The sequence below is a fragment of the Manacus candei genome, unplaced genomic scaffold (genome assembly GCF_025592945.1).
Source record: "Manacus candei isolate 608988 ecotype Guabito, Panama unplaced genomic scaffold, ASM2559294v1 h1tg000028l, whole genome shotgun sequence".
Taxonomy (NCBI): Eukaryota; Metazoa; Chordata; class Aves; order Passeriformes; family Pipridae; genus Manacus; species Manacus candei.
The window spans coordinates 27,004,705-27,026,234 of record NW_026138076.1 but is presented as its reverse complement, the minus strand read 5'-3'; the positions used below and the strand labels follow the sequence as shown (position 1 = coordinate 27,026,234).

The window sequence follows — 21,530 nt, the reverse complement described above, 5'->3', positions numbered from 1 at the left end:
TTCTTCTCCAGGGGAAGTTGCAAGACATTTATGGATTCCTACAGTTCCTCAGATAAAGGTAAAGGGAAGGGCTTCCTATCTGTAGGCACTTCTTCCAGCCGAAGTCAGAGCGCAGCAAAGAGAAGTCCTGCGACCTACAGCCACTCTCAAAAGAAACACAAATGTTCGGTTTACTACAGTAAGCAGAAACCAAACACAGCAGCTGGCAGTGCCATTGCAGCTACTGATGAGAAACAGAATCAGATTGCAGAGAACCAAATCTCAGCACCAAAAGAGGACATTTGCACTGATGTTGTCAGTGAGAACTGGGTAACTCTGAAGTATGCAAACGGCATAAACGTTAACAAGAATTTAACTCTTCCAGAAGACTTTCTGGGTAAAGAAGAAAGTACACTGAAAAATACAGTTCTCATTAAAAATACTTCTTCAGAGTGTGATCTGAAGGAAGATCTTCAAACATGTATGTTTCCTAAGGAAACTAACCTTAAAACTTCAGAAAATCTAGCTGAGCTCAAAGAACAGGAGTTCTGTCCTGTGAAGATGTCCAAGAAGCTACCTGAAAGTCACTTGTGCAGAAATTCACCTCAGCAACAGCCGGAACTGCAGGAAATTTCTAGGAAAATTAGTGGTAATTTTTTTCAAATTCTATTACCCTAAGTTACTAGGTGAAATCTTTTGAGGAGTTCACTATGATCAGGATTTTGTCTTTTGTGTGGGACAAGGAGATGTGATACTTCTGATGCGTTCACTGTGATTTATCTGTTTACACTCCTAAGGAAGTAGCTTGCATTGAAAGTTGTTTCATAAGTTATAAATTTGCTTCATTTGCAGATTTCAATCTTGTGCTGTAGCATTTTAACAGTTAAAATAATTGGTATCATAGATCTGCTTATAAGACACAAATTGCCCTTGTCAGATATTTAGAAGCATCCCAGTTTGCAATTTTCAAGTCCACTGACAGTATGATGCTTAATAGTCACCAACAAGGATGTTCAGAACTGGATGTGCAGAACTCCTTTGATGAAACTACCTAAAATAACAAAAAACTGACATCAGAATGCTATGAACTTACATTTTGTAGGAATCTGCAGATCAGTGTTTCTCTTAGTAATTGCATAGCTATATTTTTTATCTTTTCTTTTTTTAAAACTGTGAAAATAAGCTACCTGGGAAGTCTTATCTCTTAGCTTCACAATTCAAAATTTTAAGAGCAGCAAAAGAACACCTGGGAAAAGTCAAAAGCAGGGTAGGAGAATGTATCCTCTGGAAGCTCAGCTTTACTGAGGCACTTGGCAAAGTAGCTGAATGCTGAAAACTGGCATTTGCTGTAGCTGTGGCAGAGTTCAGTGAGTGAGCGATCACAGAAGGATTTCAGGCCCTGCTGTCGCATGTAGCTGTTACCACGGGCCTGTTGTTTCTCGTTGTATCATCGTCTGTGAGATACAGCGGGTACAGGTGTGCAGTCTCAGGTAGAGGCAGGATAGTTTCACTCATACGTACGGAGTACTTTGACCCTGTGCTCCTAAACTGCAGTGTCCTTTATTGTTTGTTTTGAATTAGGAGATGAGATGGGGGGAGAGAGAGGGGGGATGTGGGAGTCAGTAATTATGTCTTAACTGTATTTGTGTGCACAGGAAAGTAGCTTTGAGTACAGGCTGTGGAAATCATGATTATACATAAACCAGTTGGGAGATAATAGACCTTCTTTCATTGACAAAACTTCTACCTTGAGAGAGGGTTTCAGGAGTCCTGACACAGTTACCAGTCACTTGTATTTAGTGGTAAAGCACTATAGGTAAGCTCCCTTGTTGTCTATTAGCAGTTATGGTTTTCTGTGCTATCAGGGATGTGAGTATTTCAAGTTGTTTCAAGATGTTTCATGGGATAAATAAGTCTAAAAAGTACCATGTTGCAGTGTTTGTATCTTGATTATAGTTACAGATGTGGTTTTGTGCAAACAGAGAGTCTTCAAGACCTTGGGTACTTGCAGGTTTGTATGCTGGAGGTCAACAGAGAGTTCTTTAGAGTTCTGTCAGCCTCCCTTGCCTGATGTTTCATTCACAAGCACTCCTTTTGCAGTCACCTGGAACTGATTAGAGGTGAAGCTAATGCTGTCCTGTCCAGCATTGGCAGGGCCCAGGTGAGGACTGTGACTCAACTGGACAACTCAGCTAGTTTTTGAGGCAGGCTTCCTCTTGAATCTTTCACCTTTTGGACTTTGTTACACCAAAATAATAATTCTCCCTCACAAGTCTCTCAAGAAAAGAAACTTTTAATGTGGAACCCATCCTAAAAAAGGATGATTTCCCTTTGTCTTCATAGTGAACGCAGAGGGCACTTCAGAGGCGTAAAGCACCAAGTAAAGGCTGTCCTTAGTTTGATTTACCCATTCTTAAAAAGTCTTCTCTCTACTCAGCTTGCAGGTTTTTTTGTTTTTTTTAGCCCAGTATGCTCTAGCTTCAGATTCTACCTTACAGATTGATGACTGACCCAAATAGCTCAAATTCAGATAAGATGAGCGGGGCTTGTGTAATTTATGCATGTGCTAGGAGTGGTGTGCTCATGAACATGAACCAACCAGCACCACACCAACCACAAAGCTACTTTTTGCAACTGCTCCAAGAATTTTTACACAGCATTAACTTTTGATTTTGAAATTTTCAGTGTCATCAGCCTAGAGCTTAGTATCCTAGTGTTTTGGAAAGCAACACAAGTCTGTTTGTAAAGAAAGGTAGTGGTTATGATTAGGAACCCATTCTCATGCCAAGCCAACTGTTTTTACTGTTTGATTGTAGGGAATAGCCAGCAAGTGCCTCTCAGGAATGAAGCAGAAAGCTGCGAGACTTTAAAAAGGCAGATCAACCTAAAGCCTTCCACAGAGAAAAAAATTAATAAGGGACCTAAGGAAGAGCCTCCATGCTGTGCAAAAGAGGAGACCACTTGTTCTGAGGTTTGTATTGTGATCTTCTGCTTTTCAAATTTAAAATTATCTTTTTATTGTTTATTTATATATGTATACACATATAGGTTTGTATGTAGGGACTATTACATACAGTCACAGATCTGAAACACCGTAAATCAGATGACTGAGGAATTAAGGAGATGTGCTGTTCCACATCCATTGTGTATTAATGCTGCTGTATAGAATGATGAACAGTTTGTGTAAAAATTAAAACAGCTCTTATATTGTGATATTGGCCATATCAGAGCCAGAGATTGTTACTGTCAGAGCAGCACGTGTGTACTGGAATCTAATGCCAGCTATCAGCCACACTAATGATGTGGGAACATTCTCTGGGAGGGGAGGTGGGCATGCTGGGCTTCAGTTGCAGACCTGATCTCCAAATACAGGGCTTTGCATCAGAAATTTGCATTTGAGAATACAGCAGGCAGAAGCCCCTTAACAGATTGCAGAGTTGCTGAGAAGGATCATTTCACCTCTAGTTTCTGAGTATGATAAACACATCAGACTGTATCTTTGTTGCAGGCAGCCTAAAACACTAAAAGAACTTTTATCAGAACTTTATTAAACCCAATAATTTGGATTATGTTTATATCCTGTCTACTGGATAGGAATCCCACAGCAAAAAAAGTGTAAGGAGGAATCGCTAACCATGCTTGGGGAATATGTCAGAAAAGGTCTAGTCTTATTTTGGGATCTGTTGTTACAAACTTCTTGCCATGTGTGGCTGATGGTGCTCAGTTTGTTTCTTGCATTTTTTTAAATTACTGTTATTTGTTGGTAACTTACTCCATAATTTTCTCAGTTGTAATTCAAATGAAGGCTTTCCCCTGCCCCCTCCAGCTGCTGAGGAGAGGGAGGATTTATTGCTGCTGAACTTGCACACAAACTGATCATAAATCTGGCAGATGTTTTCTGTTTTTAGCACATTGGGAATTTTATTGACTGCTTTACTTTTTCTCCCTCCATTTTTTTATTTCCCTGGAAGTCAGAGCTAGATGCTGTGAAGGGGAAAATGCTAAGTTTGGGAATTCAAAAATTTTTCTTGTCATCTCTTGCTGTCTTGATGGACAGAGTCTTGGAAAGGCTGATCAAATTCATGGTGCTGGAAAGAAGATGTGCTGTGGAAAGGCACTAAATCATGAAGTAACTATGCATTTGGGTCGGGTCATGTTGTCCAAAGAAATTTAGCTAGAAAAATCCAATGAAGTTCATTGACTGAGTTAAAGTCATTTTATAATGTACATATTGTCTCAGCTCATATTTTTACCTTTAGCAAGAAGATACATATAGGAAGAAGAAACCTCAGGAGAAAAAGGAAGGAAATGTACCAAATATGAATTGGAATAGAAATAGAACATCTAGAAAAAATAAGAAGAAGAACGTTAATATATCTACAAGGTATGTATTGCCTCACCAAATCATGAAGAAATCCAAAGTTACTGTCATGTTTCCACAGGTTTTGAATAGTACATTAGACAGGATTGTTTTATCTGTTTAAATAAACACACTTCAATCCTTGCCTGAGGCTTTATTTTTAAGAATGTGCAGTACTAAGTATCACCAGCAAAAAAAAATAAAATTTCCACTTGTAAATCTGTATTTATATAGATGCACTCCATTCTGCATAACAGTGGTAGCTCTCTGTTATAGTCTGGAGTGTGCTGTCTCTGAAGTTTGATGGTTAGCTTCCTTTCCATTGTGTATTATGTGGAGAAATTCCAGTTATGTATTCCCTTCAGTGAAAAAAGGAAAATAAAATTGTTGAAATGATTCCATCTTCAGGAGAATCATCTGCTATATTGAGTAACTGGGGAATGTTGTCTTCTAGTAATTTTGGAAGAGAAATATGTAGAAAGGAGATGATGGCTTGCATTTTTGCCATAATGATTAAAAAGACTAGAGCAGCACTAGGCTAAAGAATATGGAGAGCACAGTGGAAAGTTACTTTTTTCCCCCATGAGGATTGTTTAAATGCATTTTAAAGTCAGTTGTAAATCACTTTTAAATATTGTTTTAATGTATTTTAAATTTAAGTTATTTGGATTGTTAAAAAATACTATTTACAAACTGCTGCTAGAATAGAAACACTTCTGAGGAGAAAATCGTCCTCCTTCCCCTCCCCCAGCACTTTGAATTAAGGTCACAATCCTACAAAGCCTTCACAGACTTAATTTTTATTGCAAGCGGTCCTGTTGAGGTCAGTGGACTTAACAAGGAGATTGTAAATCTGAAGGGACCGTTATAACTCATTATGCACAAATTACTATTCATTGTGTGGGAAGTCAGCACATGTGTAAATCTTTGCTGCACGCGCACCTTTATAAGTAGGATGGATAAAATACCAGAAGTGAAATACTGAAGTTCAGTGTCTGTTCCTTGGACCAGTTCAGCCTTTGCTACTTTCTGAGTTAAGATGGAACCATTCCCTTTCTATAGAAATTTGACAGCTGACTTTTATTCATTTTCCTTAATACTCTATGATTACAATATTGAATGGAGATACTTCAGTTTTACTAGCAAAAACTTAGGATCGCTTCAGATTATGATTTTATTCTGGTTATAATTATGCCAGTGAAATGAACACAGGGCACATTTTTCCATGTATCTGGATATTCGTACAGCACTAGACTGTGCTTATTACACATTAGTACTTATTCCTCTAACATCTGATTGCAAGTGCATTAGAGAATGAAGTTAAATATACACGTTGTTTTGCCTCTTCCCCTGAAAAGTAGTCATCTGTGTAGCGAAATATTGTATTTTGAGAAAGGCTTTTTAGGTTTCTGTAAAGTTGGGGAATAAGACTCCCAAAACTTTTCCTTCCCCTGCATCCTGCCTCAATAGGTGTGTGAGTTACAGTGTTTAATGCCTGAAAAGGAAAAATGCAAATATAAAATGCAAACATATTTCTTCGGGTGTGATTGTACTAGGGTCCCTGAGCAGAGTGAGTTGAAGCATATGTGCAGTGAATTTGAAAGGCCGGATCTGAGAGCGAATATTGGAATAAGAGCCTGGTGTCCTCAGAGTAACGGAGAAAATTGTAAAGCAGACCAAAAAGCTGGGAGCTTGTCTATACAGGGAGAAACAGGTACGCAATCTTAATTGTCTTAAATGAGGAAAGAAACACAATATGGATTCTGTGGCATTAGAGCTGTATTCCTTTCTTGAGAGACCTGTGCTTTTCTCACTTTTGAACCCTGATGCTAAGATGACAGTGCCTGAAATAATACGTGCTCATTTTTGATGGGCTCTGCATGCTTTCTCCAGGGGGTTGGTTGGTGATGGAAATCAGAAAATGAGTCAGTCTGAAGCCATAATCCATCTGTTCTTGATGTAGGACTGACAGTCTTGTGTGTTCAAATGAAAGCAGGTATTAACCAAAGCAACTGTATTGCAAAGGCCAGTTTTAGAACAGGCAGGTCATTTTTCAGAAACCCCACTAGCTTGGGTACCTGCTTCCTGCCTTTCTGTCAGGATTTTAATCATCTGTTTTCCCTGACTTTTGGGAAGATGAGATCTGATGAAAGATATCAATGTCTATAGAATAGTCGTTTGCCTCTCTGATGAGATAATAAGAAAGGAGAATCTATCACTTATGAATTCATTACTTGCAACATTTTGTCATTGCTCTTAGTATGCATGATCGTACAGCCAGGATATGTTTCATGTTTAAAGTGCTAACTGTATATTTCAAAGGACAGTATGTGCTTCTTCTTTCGACCTATTGCCTGTAGCTGCACTTTATCCTCACTTGCATTTATTTTACTGGGATATTTTACTGGGACATTGTGTAGGACATAAGCTCCTTGTGGTAGGGGCTGGTATATTTACAGAGGCTATCAGTAAATATTTTCTCTCTTACTGTCAGTAAATACAGAGAATACGGGTAAATTTATGTTTCAGATGACTTTTCACTGACAAAACTTTCTTAAATGTTGTGTTGGTTTTTTGGTTGTTTTTTTTTCCCAACTTCTTTAGAAAGCTTTTATCAGCGGTCCAAAAAGAAGTCTTTGGAGAAGTTTTGTTCTGATTCAAGCTCTGATTGTGGAAGTTCATCAGGAAGTGTTCGTGCCAGTCGTGGGAGCTGGGGTAGCTGGAGCAGTACCAGCAGTTCAGACGGAGATAAAAAGCCAATGATTACTGCCAGGCATTTTCTTCCATCCAGTAAGTTTTGCAAATAGTCCCTCTTCACAGTGGCAGGCAAAGTTTTTGCCTTCCTTCTGAATGGAAAGGGCTACCACAGCATGGGGCACATAACTTGCCTTTTATAGGGCACCTCTCAGAAACAGAGGGCGAGATTTAAATAACTTTGTACTTGACAAGAAGTACCACAAGTTTTGTGGAAATGAAGATGACCTGTCAGGCTCCAGAGAAAGCATCAGGCTCCTCACTGGAGGAATCTGAATTAGTTTTTGTGGAAAGATGGGAGAACTGAGAGCAATTTCTGCCTTTGAATTTATGTTTCATCATATTATTCTTTTTAAAATGTTATAGCTATTTAAGAAATGCACAAATGAAGAATGTGTGAAAGCAGTTCAGATCTGAGGATGTGGGGTTTGGATAGATGTATTCAAGGCATAAGTAGACAGGAGACCTGTGCCAGTTGACTGTTATGAGAAATGGGAGCTGTGGTTCATTACTGCAATTTTTGAATGCCTGAATATCATTAAAATAGTTGAAAGCGTAAACCCTGTCACTTCCATAATTTTAAAATGTTGAAGTGACACAAGCAAACCCAACTTTGAGTGCATGAAAAAATATGGTTTGAATGATTTAAAAATATGCAGGAACTTACATGTGTATTTGTGTATGTATAAAACTTTACATTACTGAATGATAGGACATGATGTATCCGAACCTGAGATCTAAAAGATAACGAATTGTGTGTATATGACTTTTCTGTTTGTTCAAATTATAATGCCCCTTAAAAAAAAAGGAAAATAAGTAAATACAAATTCAAAATCAATTTGATAGTAACAGGTGAACCTCTCCATTAAGAGTATGGTAATCACATCTGAGTCATAAAATACATTTTAAACCACATGGACTTAGGTAACATGCTTTGAAATTAATGCAGTTAGTGATAATCCAGTCTGAGAGAAAACTTAATTAACACCATTGATGAATCTATTTGTGTGTATGTATATTCTATGCATACTTCTTTTTTTTAAAGACCTTTGATTTTCACAGTCATTCTTTTCTTTAGGAGAGAATATTTCACAAAATGATTTTCCATCTGAAACTCCTATCACTTTAAATCTGTCTCATAACATCTGCAATACCAGGTAAAAAATTTTAATCTACACCTGTAAGACATTAAAGAAACACCACCAACTTGAAATTGTGTCTCAGTTTGGTAAATTATACCTACCTGTTGTCATTTTTTATGATCATCTGATTGTACTTACTAGTTGGAAGAAGATCATCTTCAGTATATGAAAAGCAACTTACTATATTTCCACTTAGTTATATTAAAGTAGTAATGTTTTTTGAAAAAAAGGTGGGAGAGACTTTCAAGTTGATGCTATTCTTTTAATGGGAATAATGTTCTTCTAGGATATACAGCATGAAAATTGATTCCTCCCTCCCCTACATTCCTTTCTACCTCTTTACTGTATTAGAGATAGAATCTACAATTAGTGTGAGTCCTCATTTCACTTCTCATTCTTCACTTTGTGTTTTCATTAGGAGAAATAATTTAATCCTTTTCCTTTGGGATTCTGGTGCTTGAAAATGTTTCCATTCATTTTTACTAGTTTCTTTGATGGGTTTTGATGAATATCAAATTGATGCTAGTGTGTGTCTATGTGTCTTCATGGACATAAAAGTAAACTTGCCTGGAATTTGTTGAAACATTATGAGAGGTCCTACTGATCTTCATGAACTATAACCTGTTTTCCAATTTTAGAAATAAGCTGTTGAATTAATTTCCAGTAGGTTGTTATTGGATAATAAAAGTGGGATAATTAAGGCATATTAATTTTATTAATTTTGCATGTGTGATAAGTAACTGGCTTTTAACTGGAAAAAAAAACCTTAAAAAATTGCACAGTGGTAATTCAAAAATAAGAATGATCAGGACAGTGGGAAAGCAGCAGCAATCATGATGTTCATTAGAATATTTTTTACATCTCTGTATATTTCCTTTGAAATACTTTGGATTATGAAACATAACAGTGTCTAGACTTAAAAAATTAAATTTTATTTTAATTCAGCAGAGATATGAACAGCATCCCCCAGTATCCTGAAACCTTATGTCCCAATTTCACTGACATACCTGCAGATCCTGACAAAAATAAAGGTCAGTATTAAAAACTGAAGCTGGTTTTTGCACATTTTGTCAAGCAGTTTCAGTGATGTTGCTAATAACATTTGTGTACGCCAACTCGATAGACATGTTGTTACTAGAACTTCTAAACAACTTAGGTTCAAAGTTAGCAAATGAAGGCTTATAACCTTGATAATTTTTACTTATAACCTTGACGATTTTTGCTGCATCTGCTCTGTGTGAAGACTGCATTTAGCTTTCAACTCATGTTCTAGGAATTCTTTATTTTCTTTATCCTCTTGCTTTGCACAGATTTATGTCCAAAAGCAATGCAGTTGGGAGATCAAGAGCATTAGTTGCTGTGTTAAAGTGAAGCTCAAACATGACTCAAAACAAACATGAAATTTCTCTCTAAATTTCCACAGTTGGGACTTGCTTTCTTTGAAAGCAATGAGTGAGGTTGGGTTGAGCTGTTAAAACTCTTGAGCTTTCGTTGTTTGTGTCTCAAAGGGAAGTAATATTAGCTTTTTGAGTGGGATTCATAAAAGCATCATGCTACATGGTAGAGTTTGAAAGCTGGTTAGGAGACATAGTTCTTTAAGCAACAGCACTGCCTACCCATCGCTATCCCTTCTCATGTAGGTTTAACGTGTGTCTGATAGGATACAAATGCTGGTTAAACTTTTTACGTGGTAATAGTATTAACATGTGTCACATGAAACAATGCAATAGAGCTAACTTTGCAACCATTTTTTCATGGAAATTGCTGATTTGGATTTTTTCCTTTCTCCATCTACCAGTTCTCTCAGAGTTGATGGGAACCAGGTATCTGTGGGTAGTCAGGGCATTCAGTCCGTAAGGAGCAGCACAGTGAATATCTGCTCTAGGGGCTAAATACGAGTTCATAAATTGTTTGGTTATAAATGGCTCCAGTCTATTAAAAATTTGACTTTGTTGCCACTGGTTTTGTGTAGTTGGACTTCAGAGGTGCTTCCTGACTGATGTGTAGGGGTAAGGAGGCCGGTGGGAATCACATCCCTGCTCTCTGTCCTGCTGTGTGGAAGGGTGCCACCTTCCTCTGTAGGAATTTCTTACCGTTTTATTGAATTCCAGTTTATTAGGTCGAGTCTTCATATATATCTTTTATAAAAAATAGAAATTTTGAGATTTGAAGGTGGACATTTATCACAAAAAAAATAGGTTAGTAACTCTGGATTTTTTTCTCTAGCATACATTCCTTACTGTGGATCTGAGAATAAAATGTCATTGTGACAGAGTTTGCAGAGTCTCCTTCCTGTTGCTCTGCATTTCATTCCCCTTTCCTTTTTTAGGTCTTTACCCAACAGGAGACTTGTGGCCTGCCCAGCCAGTCTGCATGACAAACAGTTTAAACTACAACCTTGAGAATAATATACCGTGCATGATCCAGGAAACCCCCTCTGTTCACAACAGGCAAGTTACATTTTATGTAAAAAGTATGGCTAATGCTTTGTTTAGGTTTCTGTGATGCAGAGGATTGTAGTTGACTTATATTTGTAAGGCAGATGATAGTTAAATTCTTGCTGCCTCTTCAATCTTAGTTCCAGTTGTTAATGCTCTTCCATTAGTACACAATGATTAATTTTACTAAGACAAATTCACTGCTGTTCCTATTCATATGTAGATATTCTAGAATAACTTCTTTCAAGTTTAATTAGTTACATTTTGGAAAGTTATTAATTCCTTTCACATCTTTTGCATTGTCAGGCAGAGGGCCTGGCTTTTAAATTTCTTATCCTCTTGCTAAATACATAGCTTCAGTATATCACAGGGTGTGTTATGTAGTGTGTACTTGTGTTAAATGGCATGAGCAGACATCATTATAAAAAGACAACTATTCCAGTTTGAAGGTGGTTTAGGCATACGAGTTGGTATATTTCAGGCTCTGTGTGTATTTGGGTTGATCTTCCTCTAGTAATGAACTTGATTAATTCTTGTGTTTTACATTACTCACATGTCAAATTTTACTAATGAAAGATGCACCACAAACTAGAGAAATGCAGAAATGTTCTGCCACCACATAGCAGTGAAATACAGCCAGTTCTTCAAGTCATGTGCTGTCATCCAAAATGACAGGAGAAGGACCTGGGGGTCCTGCTGGACAACGGGCTGTCCATGAGCCAGCAGTGTGCCCTCGTGGCCAAGAAGGCCACTGGTATCCTGGGATGCAGTAGAAAGAGCATTGCCAGCAGGTTGAGGGAGGTGATCCCACCCCCCTACTCTGCCCTGGTGAGGCCACCCTGGTGAGTGCTGTACAAGAGAGACATGGAACTCCTTGAGCAGGTCCAGCAGAGACCTGTTGGTCAAGGGAGTGGAGCATCTCTCTTATGACAAAAGGCTGAGGGAGCTGGGCCTGTTCTGCCTCAAGAAGAGGCAACTGAGAGGGAGGCTCTTCTTGGTGGTGCCAGCTGATAGAACAGGAGGCAATGGGCAGAAACGTGAAGGAATATGAGGAAGAATTTCTTTACTGTGCGAGTGACCATGCACTGGAACAGATTGCACAGAGCTTATGGAGTCTGGGGATATTACTGTCTGGATGCAATTCCGTGCAATGTGCTTAGGGAGGTTGGACCAGATGACTCCGCTGTGGTCACCTGACCGATTCCATGGTAGAGTGGTAATGCAGAAATCTCTGAGTGATGGTTTGGAATCCCAACCAGACTGCTAACCTCAATTCTGTCATGTCAACAGACTGCAGTCCTGTTGAATGGGTGCAATGGCCAGTGGTCTGTCAGACTCTTAAGTCAGATGAAGTATATGGGGATTGCTGGCAGATTCCATATTATGCTACTTGCACGTAATTATTTATTGATATTTAGTAGTGATAGCTTACGATAACTTCTTGGCAGAATAGTAAAACTGAATTAGTGCAGCTTCACATGAAATCCTTTTATATGTCTACCTTGTCCAGACTGGATCCAGACTTGGACTACTTCAACCTTCTGGCATAGCAGGGCTTGTTTCACTACTGACATGTCTTCAGGAATTACTTTTGAAAAATCTTTTTGAAATTTGAAATTATTTTAACTAAAAGAAGTATAATCCCTACAAATTAATGTGTAGTTTAGAAAACATATTGTTTAACAGGACTTTAGCACATGTTGTGAGGAAAATAGAAATCTCAATTTTAATTGCTATTCTCAAGCATTCCAATGTGTTAAGTTTTCTTCTACCCCAAATCACATTATCCATGATTGTGGAAAAGAAGTACAACTTTATTTTTATGGAAGAAGAAGTTGAACTCAGGCATAGCAGGACTCTGGTAGCTGTCATTACAAGTTGTTCATTCTCCCAGATGAAAAAGAATTCAGTGAGAGAATCTCTGTGATTATGTAGTGGCACATAGTAGATACTGGCAAAATTGACAAATGGAATGGGAAAAACCTCATGATCAGTTACAGGCATTTTGCATCCAACAGCTTTACGTTAAATAAATATTTCTAAATAATTTTCAGAAGTTCTGCAAATTGTTTCTGACAGCATATTTTTTTTCTTGGGACAGCTTCATCGACTGGAATGCAGCTTGTGACAGCCAGTTTTCCAACATGTATTGTCCACTAGAGATGAATGAATATGGTGCTTTCCCAGAAGGTAAGCTTATGAATCATCACAGAGCATGGTTATTTTCCTCTCACCTTTTATAAAACAAAAGGCTGAGCTTGTCTGTACACATCTGGGCATTCGTTGCTTAAGTGGACTTTACATTTTCCAGCTGACTGAGTGCTCTGTAGAAATAAACAATGTGAGCATGTGGTGGATGAGAAGACTGGCCTTCGTATGGAGTTATTAAGCCTGAAAAGGTGGTATGCAGGACTCTCAGAGGGAATAGAGAGAAATGCTTGTGACTACAGTATTACAGAAATCTTTTTGTACAATTTTCTTTGTTTCCCCTCTGGCAGGCTCCTGCCTTCCAGTGTGTGAAATACAAGGCCTCTTGTGACCAATTACCTTCCCAGGCTAGAGTTTCTTGGCTTGGGGAACACACTGGCAGCAATCTAGAATTCTTTAGCATTACCTACCTAAGCAATAATTAAAGGTCAGACTAGAGTATCACAGGCAGGACGGTGTTCCCTTGGGTGCTTAGAGCTGAGACATGTTGGCAGTGAGGCCTGGGTAGGCTCTGTCATGCATGTTCTGTGGCTAATAAAGACTGTTCTCCAGTAGAGGAGTTGCCAACTCTTTATCCCATCCTCCTGATAACAATTTGTTAGTGGCTCCCTAATAGAGAGTGGTAGTCCTGTTGACAGAAATTGCTAGGCTTCACTGCTGTGCTACCCTGAAGCTGCCTGAAGTCGCTGAAGGATTAGGTCAGTTCCAGCCTGGCTCACTCTTGACAAGATTCAGCATTCTTCCACAGAAATGTTTGTAGTGTTTATATTGCAAAAGCCTTAATTTGTCTTCCTGTTTCTATAAACTGCAGAAAACATGAACTATCCCAGTGGCTTCCCAGGTACTGCAGCAGTGCAGAATACAGCTTTCATTGACCAGAACTGTCCCTCAACCTGGAATGCTCATCCCAACTTGCCACCTGCCTGGGAGCCCACCAGTTATGTCAACTCCACAGTGAGTGTTGTCACTGTGAGGCGCTGCCTTCATGTACTTCTTCAAAGCCTTTGTAGTGCATTTCTGTCTTCTCCCTATCTGTTGCTTGCATATTCTTCATTAATCTTTTAAGTAGCCTGATATATGTATTTGGTATTGGCATATGTATTGGCATTGGTAGCCTGGCTTTTTCCCAGCTGTTCGTCAAGGATGTTACTGACCTTGTCTGTGAAATTTTAAGACTGATCCTTTTTCCTGAAAATTGACTAAAATCGTCTTACATATGGAAAAACATTTTGGACTTATGTAGTCTACTGAAACTTTTTCCTATCGAAATCAGTTTTTCCACTTGAGGGTAAAACACAGAAATGGCTGACAGCAAAACCCAAAAGATTTGGAAATTGTAGAGCTGAATGGACAGCTGCTCTCAGTGACTTTGACAGGTTGGTTTTTTGCTAGGAAATCCAAGTGATTTAAGCTGGATTTGTGCAGCTTTCTGAATGCTGACTTTGACCTGTTTACTCCATACTAGCCATGTTTGTGTCATCCCATAGTGCAGTGTAGTGACTTCAGTTCAAGGTGGTCTTTAATTGTAGTCACCTTCTCCTCTCCTCATATTTCAAGATCCTCTGTTTTAGAATTTTGATTTTTTTTTTCATTTACAGTAGGTTTATTTTGAATAAAACTAAACAAATAAAGCAAGAAATAGTTTTAACTGTAAAAGTGAAAATTCTTCTGTGTTAAAAAGTTAAAAACTGGTAGAAGACTTTTGCCTAAAACAAACATGGCTTTATTTCATATTTTATTCAGGAATGCCAGGAAACACAGAAGGTAGAGATTGGAAAATACATTAGATAATTCAGTTCATTTCCCTGGTGAGCTTTTCTCCACAATACATTTCAGTGTTTCATTCAGTTTTAAAAGTCCCAAGACTTCCATGACCTTCACTGAGAGACTTCCTTGCAGACTAACACATCTTGCCCTTCAGGAGGTTCTTTATAAGCTTTCAAAATTTTCTAACTAAATTCCCTCGCTCCCAATTATAGTCTCTCTTTCATACTGAATATCCCTTTCTGCTCCCGGTATGCATAGTCTCTCTGTACTGACATATACTTGAACCTTTTTCTTGTCATTTCTAGGCATCCTTCTCTTTTAATTTTAACTCTCAAAACATGGATGGTGTTCTTCACGTGCCTTCCATTTCTCCCTTATTTTCCTTAGCATCCTGACCAGAACTGAATACTGGTTACAGTATTCTTGTTACACTCTATTCTTGTTACAGTAATATCTATGCCTTACAGGGATGAGCTCACATGGCTTGATTCAGTGAAGGTCCTTAACACACACACACACGCGCGCGCGCGCAATGCTGCTGTAATTTCGGCAGCCATATTTCTTTGTAAACTCCTGTGCAATTTTTTACTGTGTGTTTCTCAAGTTTTCTGCAAAAGTGCTGCTTCCTCCCATTTAGTACTATGTTTTCAGGTTTTCTTTGGCAAATGGTCCATTGTGCAGTTTCCCATGATTGTTTTATCTTGCTCTACAGCCCTACCTCTCAAGCACCCGAAGCTTGTCTCCAATGTCTGGACTTTTTGGTTCCATCTGGGCACCTCAGAGTGATGTTTATGAAAGCTGCTGCCCCGTCAGTGCCACGACTCAACATTCAACCCATGTGGAGAACCAGGCAGTTATGTGTAAGCAGGAATACTATCCGAGGTTTAACCCTTTCCGTGCCTACATGAACTTGGACATATGGACTACAGCAGCCAATCGAAATGCAAATTTCCCTCTTTCGAGGGACTCGGGTTATTGTGGAAACGTGTGAAAGGAATTTGATTTAAAAATGTGAATAAAGATGCTTGCAATTTTGATTACTAGAGTAAGCTGGTTGCTGAATAGATTACAATGTTGGTGAATATTTTGGCACTTTTATATTGAAAATAAATTTTTTTTACTGAAGTCTGAGCATTCAGTGCATTTTAAAAAGCACAGCATATTCAGGACACTTATTGTCAGGTGAAGGCTGTAAATTTAAAATTGATTTTTTTTTTCATGGATAAGGACAGTATTAGTTCTTAAAAGCATCCAAGAACCTGTACTGCAGATGTTTCTTCTGAAGTTTGCTTTCTGTGGTATAAACTAGGAGTGATTTAGCGTTTTTAGGTAGAAACTTACAACCACAAGTAATCATATCTATACCAAATAGTAGCACTGGGGACTTACCTATTGATGCAGATCAGAGAATTTCCAAATGGTGCCACTTCTAGTGCTGACAATAGTTGTTTGTGGGTGTAAACTTCTGACAGTAGAAAAAAGGCTGAATTGTGGCTTGTTTATCTGGCTTCAAAATGCAAGTTGTCGCTTTGATGATGTTATGGTTGTGCAGTGTGGGTGAGTGGGCATTTCTTCCAGGAACTTTTCTTGTGACTCCTGGCATTTTGTGTTTATATTTTTAGCCTTCATGTTGTAATAGCATTTTCAGTGCATTTAATTGCACTTGTTTAAAGTTCCAAAGCTTGAACTGAAACAAATGTTTCTTTGAGAGCAGAATTCACACCACTCTCCAGAACAGAATGCCATTGTGTTGGCTCATGTCAGGAGACTGAATCTCTGTAGTGAGAAAGGCAACTGAGGAAGCGCTGCCACCAATGCCAGGTCTAAATCTATTGTGCAAGCTGTCTCTGCTTACCCTTCCTGTAGAGCCTTTTTTTCTGGCATGGCAGAGTGTGTCTGGGTGTCAAAAGTAAGGGAAGGCATCCCTTTGATTCAGAGATGTCCTTGGCACAAGGGGACTTGTTAAGCCTGAAGAGAGAGTGAAGGCAGATCCTTGTACAGCTGCTTAAAGAAGAGCCATAGAGATGGCAGAACCAAATCTTGTGGGTACAGGCATTATGGCAAGTGGCAGCAGTCACAGGTTGCCACATGGGAAGTTCAGGTTGAACATGAGGAATAATGACTTCACTTGGAGGATGGTGCTACAGAAGAACAGGTTGCCCCAAGGGGTGGACAGATCTCTGCTTGATGTTCATGATGTGGCTGAATGAAGCCACATGTGACCTGTTGTAGTGGTGATGGCAGTCCTGCTCCTCATGGGAGGTCAGACTAGAGACCACCAGGGTCCGGTCACCATTTTGAGGATTCTGCGAGCTTGAACAAATTCCTTACTTTTTGCTATTTAATTGTTTTCCTCTTGGCCTTTGCACACAGAGTGATTGGAAGAGGAGTCTCTTTGACAACAAGAAATTGAGGCTTTTGCATTTCTTTTTATTCAAAGGCAGAACAGAAAAGGCACTGTAAAATAGCTGACAGCCTGCATGGAAGGCTACTCAGTAATCTGAGTTCCCAGACTTAAATTCTGGCCCAGCCAGTCTCACAACATTGCTGAGCTATCAGACCAGCTCCTCTGACTTGCTGGTTTCATCCAGAAATGCCATCCCAGGACTTGAAATGTTTCAGGAGAAACAGCTCATTTCCATAAAAAGTTTGTTTCAGTAAATCAGCAGTTCCTGCAAAAAAAGCTTTGTTGAAAGATACTCTGCCAGCTATGCTTTCACGTGTGTTTGGGTTGGCTCAGAAGGAGGTAGCAGCTGGTTGGGATACTCAAAAGCTGCTGCATTTACCTGCTCTAATTGCTCATGCCGAAGGTGCTCCTAAGCCTTCCTTTGTTTTCGATGTCAGAAAAATGGGATCATCACTGAATGCTTCTCCAAACTCTGTGGTGTTTTAATTGCTTGATCAGGAACTAGCACCTGGAGTCTTTGCTTTCCATGATGTGCCTTGCTGGGCAGGAATCTGTTTGACTCTGGAGTTAATCATAATTGCTTGTGATTCGAAGGAAAGTTCACATGTTCATATGAACTCTGATGCTCCTGAAATTAGTACTAAGCCACAAGAAGTAGTCATAACGACTGAAATGCTTTCTGTGCACCTCTTGCCTATGGTAGGAGACTTCAGGAGGAATATAGTGGGAGTATAAACACAATAAATACAGATTTTTTTTAAAAAAAGTGATCCTTTGGTTTGAAATGCAATGAAGTTCTTTATTCCCTGAGTTTATTGTTGCTTGTTATATAGCATGCCTGTTGGATTTTGGATGTACAAAGGCACAGGAAAGAGGAGAAGACCTGGAAAGCTGTGCTTACTTGGCTTACTCAGTTTATTCTGTTCTGTTAAATGTTTCAAGGAGATCCTTATTTTCTGTGCACTGAAGTGAAGCTTTTCCTTAAGTTCCACTGTGAGGAGGTACATTTCTTATATCTGGAACAAACTGTATCAACAACTACAAAACCCCACTGAGTTCTGATAAGCACCAAGTCCCTGTTGTAAGTAAAGCATATGTTCCAGACAAAAAAGATCACTGGAAAAGAGAGAAAAAAAACTGTGCAATAAACCAGGCAAACGCACTGGAGAGTTCAGGGAGAGCAAAACCAGATAGAAATGTTTGGAAAAGAAAATATCTGTGAAAAAGTTGGTCAGAGTTGTTAAAAGTGCCAAAAAAAAGACAAGGGAAATGAGCTGCAAAGAGCTTGAGAAATACTGCTAAGAAAGGAAACAATCATTCCCTGTAATCAAACCAGAACAGATCAAGAAGCAATTCCCCCAGGAGCTGTGTAGTATTAGGCAAAGTATTTCATATAACTTTTCATAACAATAACTAAGGAATGTAGCAAGCTCATTAAGGTTACCAGGAATAATTGCTGCCATCAGGAGACATCTGTAGCTTAATTAGCAATCCAGTTGAATGCAAGTGGATTTGGGCTCAGTTAAAAATCATTCCTCCTACAGTGAAGGGGAAGATGAAATAAATAATTCCACTACAAATGTCTTTGTACCAAAATGGTTATAGTTCTACTGCAGTGAAACTGGAGAGGTTGCTCTAAAGACCGTCTCATTGTCATGAGCAAAGTGATTTCTAATTTCTTGCCTTGTGCCAGTGTTCTTTATAGCAGCATTGGGAGCTTCACTGATCTCTCTGAAACCGATACCATTTTTTTTGAGCGACATCAGCAAAAGTTCTTGGTTAACCAGTGAAATACTTAAAATTGCAGAGGGAAGACCAAAAATACCAGTATAAACGAGGAATAGCTTGCACAGTTCACTAGTAGGGCTGATGGGGGGGATACCAGGTGCAATTTTCAGTGTTCAGTGTTGATTTCCATCACAGTGTGAACGTTACGTAGTCTCAGGACATTGACTGTTTTCCCAAGAAGAGAACTGGGAAGAAGTGTCAGCCACCCTTGCTTCTCACTCCCAGTGGATTTGTGGCTTCTTATATGTGTACTGGGATCTGGGCATACCACATTATCAGTTTCCTTGATTTTCACAGGGTGTATAGGCCAAAAGCCTGCCTTGTTGGTCTGGTATTTCCATTTTGGAGCCAGAAGATATTCCTGGCATATTTTGTGAAGGTTTATAGGTACTGCGAGAGATGGCATTTGGACAAAGCAGCATCTATGGTTGCAGCAAGCCCCTCCCAGTGTGCACTGTAGAGCTATGGGAAGGGGAGCATCCAACACAGCTTCCCTGTAGGAGAGGGCAGTGCTCTGCTGGGACCCTGTTTCTTGGTAAGTGGGGCTGGTACGATGTTGAGCTTGCTTCTGCAGGGAGAGATTTGGACTGCCTGGCTGCTACCAGTCTGGGCTGGGAGCCTGGTTTGAACTCCTTGGGAGTGACAGGCTGGCTAGACTGAGCTGTAAATTCCACCTTTGAGGTTCAAAGGATATGGGGGACCCTATGTGTCCCCAGAGGCAGGCTCAGATGGGGAACACCGTTGTTGCTTGCTATTTGTTATGAGCACAGTGGCAATTGGTGGACCTGTCCTACAGCTCATGCAGCTAGACCTGGGTTTGTAAGATTGTTTCAGCCACTGAAAGGAGCAATGACCAGCAAGCAGCTTGCACTGGCAGAAATGAGCTTGAAAGCTCTTGGGGCAGCTGAGAGATCTGATTGCCAGGGGGCAAATAAGTTCACTGAAGAGAGCTGTTAACTATCTTAATCTGAAGAGAGCGGAAGGGGAGGAGGCAAGGGAGGTTTTCCCAACCTGCAGTGGGGTTGGCAGTGCCTGCAGCTCCATCATCCAACTTCTCTCTGCCTCTGAAAAAGCTTCGGTGACACCTGGGAAGTCATGGCCTTCACAGCACCCCAAATTCCTGCAGAGCTGTCACTGCCATCCTGCCAGGTAAGCTTCTGACTGATCTTTACAGTGGTAGGTTGGGCATTGCTTTCCAGCATTTGTTTTCTTCCCTTTTCACTCTCAGGTAACACCCATTATTTATTTTTCTCAGTGAGTCACCTGTGTCTGCTTTTGCCTCACTTACAGCTATTTGTGGAAAAGGTGCACAGAGGCACCGCCCTGTCACCATGGGCGCGTTTTACTTCTACCTTTGATTGCCTTTTCCTGTTGTTTAATGTCTGATCACTTTTGTGAGGAAAATAGTTTTATGGGGAAAATCACATCCTCTTCTGCAATACCCGTGGGTGGGCTGAAGTCTCACTGTCTCTCCAGGACTGCTGTGCTGCTGCAGCCCTACTCTGTCCCAGTCACAATGCAACAATCACCCTGCCTTTCCGACAGGCAGGAGGCTGGTAGAGGTCGGTGTCCCAGCTGGAGAAGGAGGTCCCTGGTGTTGGTTGGAGCAGTTGCTCTGTCCTGCACTGGCGAAGGCTTTGCTGGGCAAGCCCCAGTGATGTTCCCCATCTCTGCAAGCTGAGGAACATGGAGGAGCGGGAGACAGTGGGTGAGCTCTGCTCTGCCCCATCATGGGCAAGTGACAGAGTAAAGCAAGGGGAGGATTTGTAATCCCAGCCCTACAAGGTGGTGTTGGAATGGAGATCCTCAGAGCTCACACCCATCTCTGCAGCTCATCACTAATGCAGGGACATAGGCACTCCCCCTGTGCTGAAAGCTGAATATTGCTGCTGCCCCCTGTCTGTAGAGCAGATTTTCCTGCAAAATCCATCTGTCTGTGCCTGCTTGACAAAAATGCTTCCTTTGTCACTGTAGGTCACACACTCTGCAGCTCACTTTTTTCATGACCTCTGCTGATTTCATTTCTTGCTGCTTTCTTCAGCAACAACAGCAGCACAACCCTTCAAACTTTTTTTACCCCTGGGATTACTCTGAAGGGCTTTTCCACTGGTTGCGTGTGGGACCTGCTCCCTGAGCTGTTTGGGGTTTTAGCAGCCTTGTTCAGAGGTGATGGAGTTTTGGTGTTTCCACATGGGCCCCATGCATTTCTCTGCAGTTTTTATTGCTTGGAGGCTGCCAGCAACCTGCACGAGCAGGGACCATGCTGGCCTGGAATGTGCGGCCTCCCCAGTGTATTAACCAGTGCCAGATGAGCTTCTCTAGCTGTTGTGGACTAGCTTCTCATCTAGCATAAACTAGTTATTTAATCACTGTCAGCTAAACTAACAGCAGCCAGGCTTGGCTTGCAACTGAGCACGAATGTACGCATCTTTTGGAAGCACAGCTTCATCTCCATGACTGACCAAAAAACCCCCATCCTCTTCAGTAAACTTAGCTCCTGTGCAGTGATTTTGAGAAGGTGACAGACCATACCCCTGACCATCCCTGCCACACTTGGAGTTATGGCTACTGTACCTGTGGGCTGGCAGACATGCCGGACCTCTTCTCCAACAACACTGGCAAAACACTCCATTTGCCATTTGGTTTTAATTTTGACTGGATGTACAATTTGTGAAGGGAAGCTAATG

At 40.2% G+C, this 21,530-nt stretch overlaps 2 protein-coding genes across 7 annotated transcripts in view; both read left to right on the top strand.

Moving 5' to 3' along the window:
- Window positions 1-15,773, top strand: part of TMEM131L (transmembrane 131 like) — a 77,065-nt gene extending 61,292 nt beyond the window's left edge. For 4 of the 6 annotated variants that reach the window (XM_051790519.1, XM_051790518.1, XM_051790516.1 and 1 more), the window contains 11 exons: window positions 12-628; window positions 2,796-2,950; window positions 4,239-4,363; window positions 5,896-6,053; window positions 6,944-7,129; window positions 8,172-8,250; window positions 9,181-9,266; window positions 10,565-10,685; window positions 12,775-12,863; window positions 13,693-13,835; window positions 15,361-15,773. In XM_051790519.1, coding sequence (XP_051646479.1) covers window positions 12-628; window positions 2,796-2,950; window positions 4,239-4,363; window positions 5,896-6,053; window positions 6,944-7,129; window positions 8,172-8,250; window positions 9,181-9,266; window positions 10,565-10,685; window positions 12,775-12,863; window positions 13,693-13,835; window positions 15,361-15,639 — 2,038 coding nt within the window. In that variant the 3' untranslated portion in view covers window positions 15,640-15,773. The remainder of the gene's footprint in view (window positions 1-11; window positions 629-2,795; window positions 2,951-4,238; window positions 4,364-5,895; window positions 6,054-6,943; window positions 7,130-8,171; window positions 8,251-9,180; window positions 9,267-10,564; window positions 10,686-12,774; window positions 12,864-13,692; window positions 13,836-15,360) is intronic. The other 2 variants (XM_051790520.1, XM_051790517.1) reach the window with 1 other exon arrangement.
- A 3,073-nt stretch (window positions 15,774-18,846) lies between these two features.
- The window catches only part of LOC127472383 (toll-like receptor 2 type-1), a 21,424-nt gene continuing 18,740 nt past the window's right edge, over window positions 18,847-21,530 (top strand). Inside the window, exon 1 of the mRNA XM_051790524.1 lies at window positions 18,847-19,992. The gene's annotated coding sequence lies outside the window, so the exon portion shown is untranslated. The remainder of the gene's footprint in view (window positions 19,993-21,530) is intronic.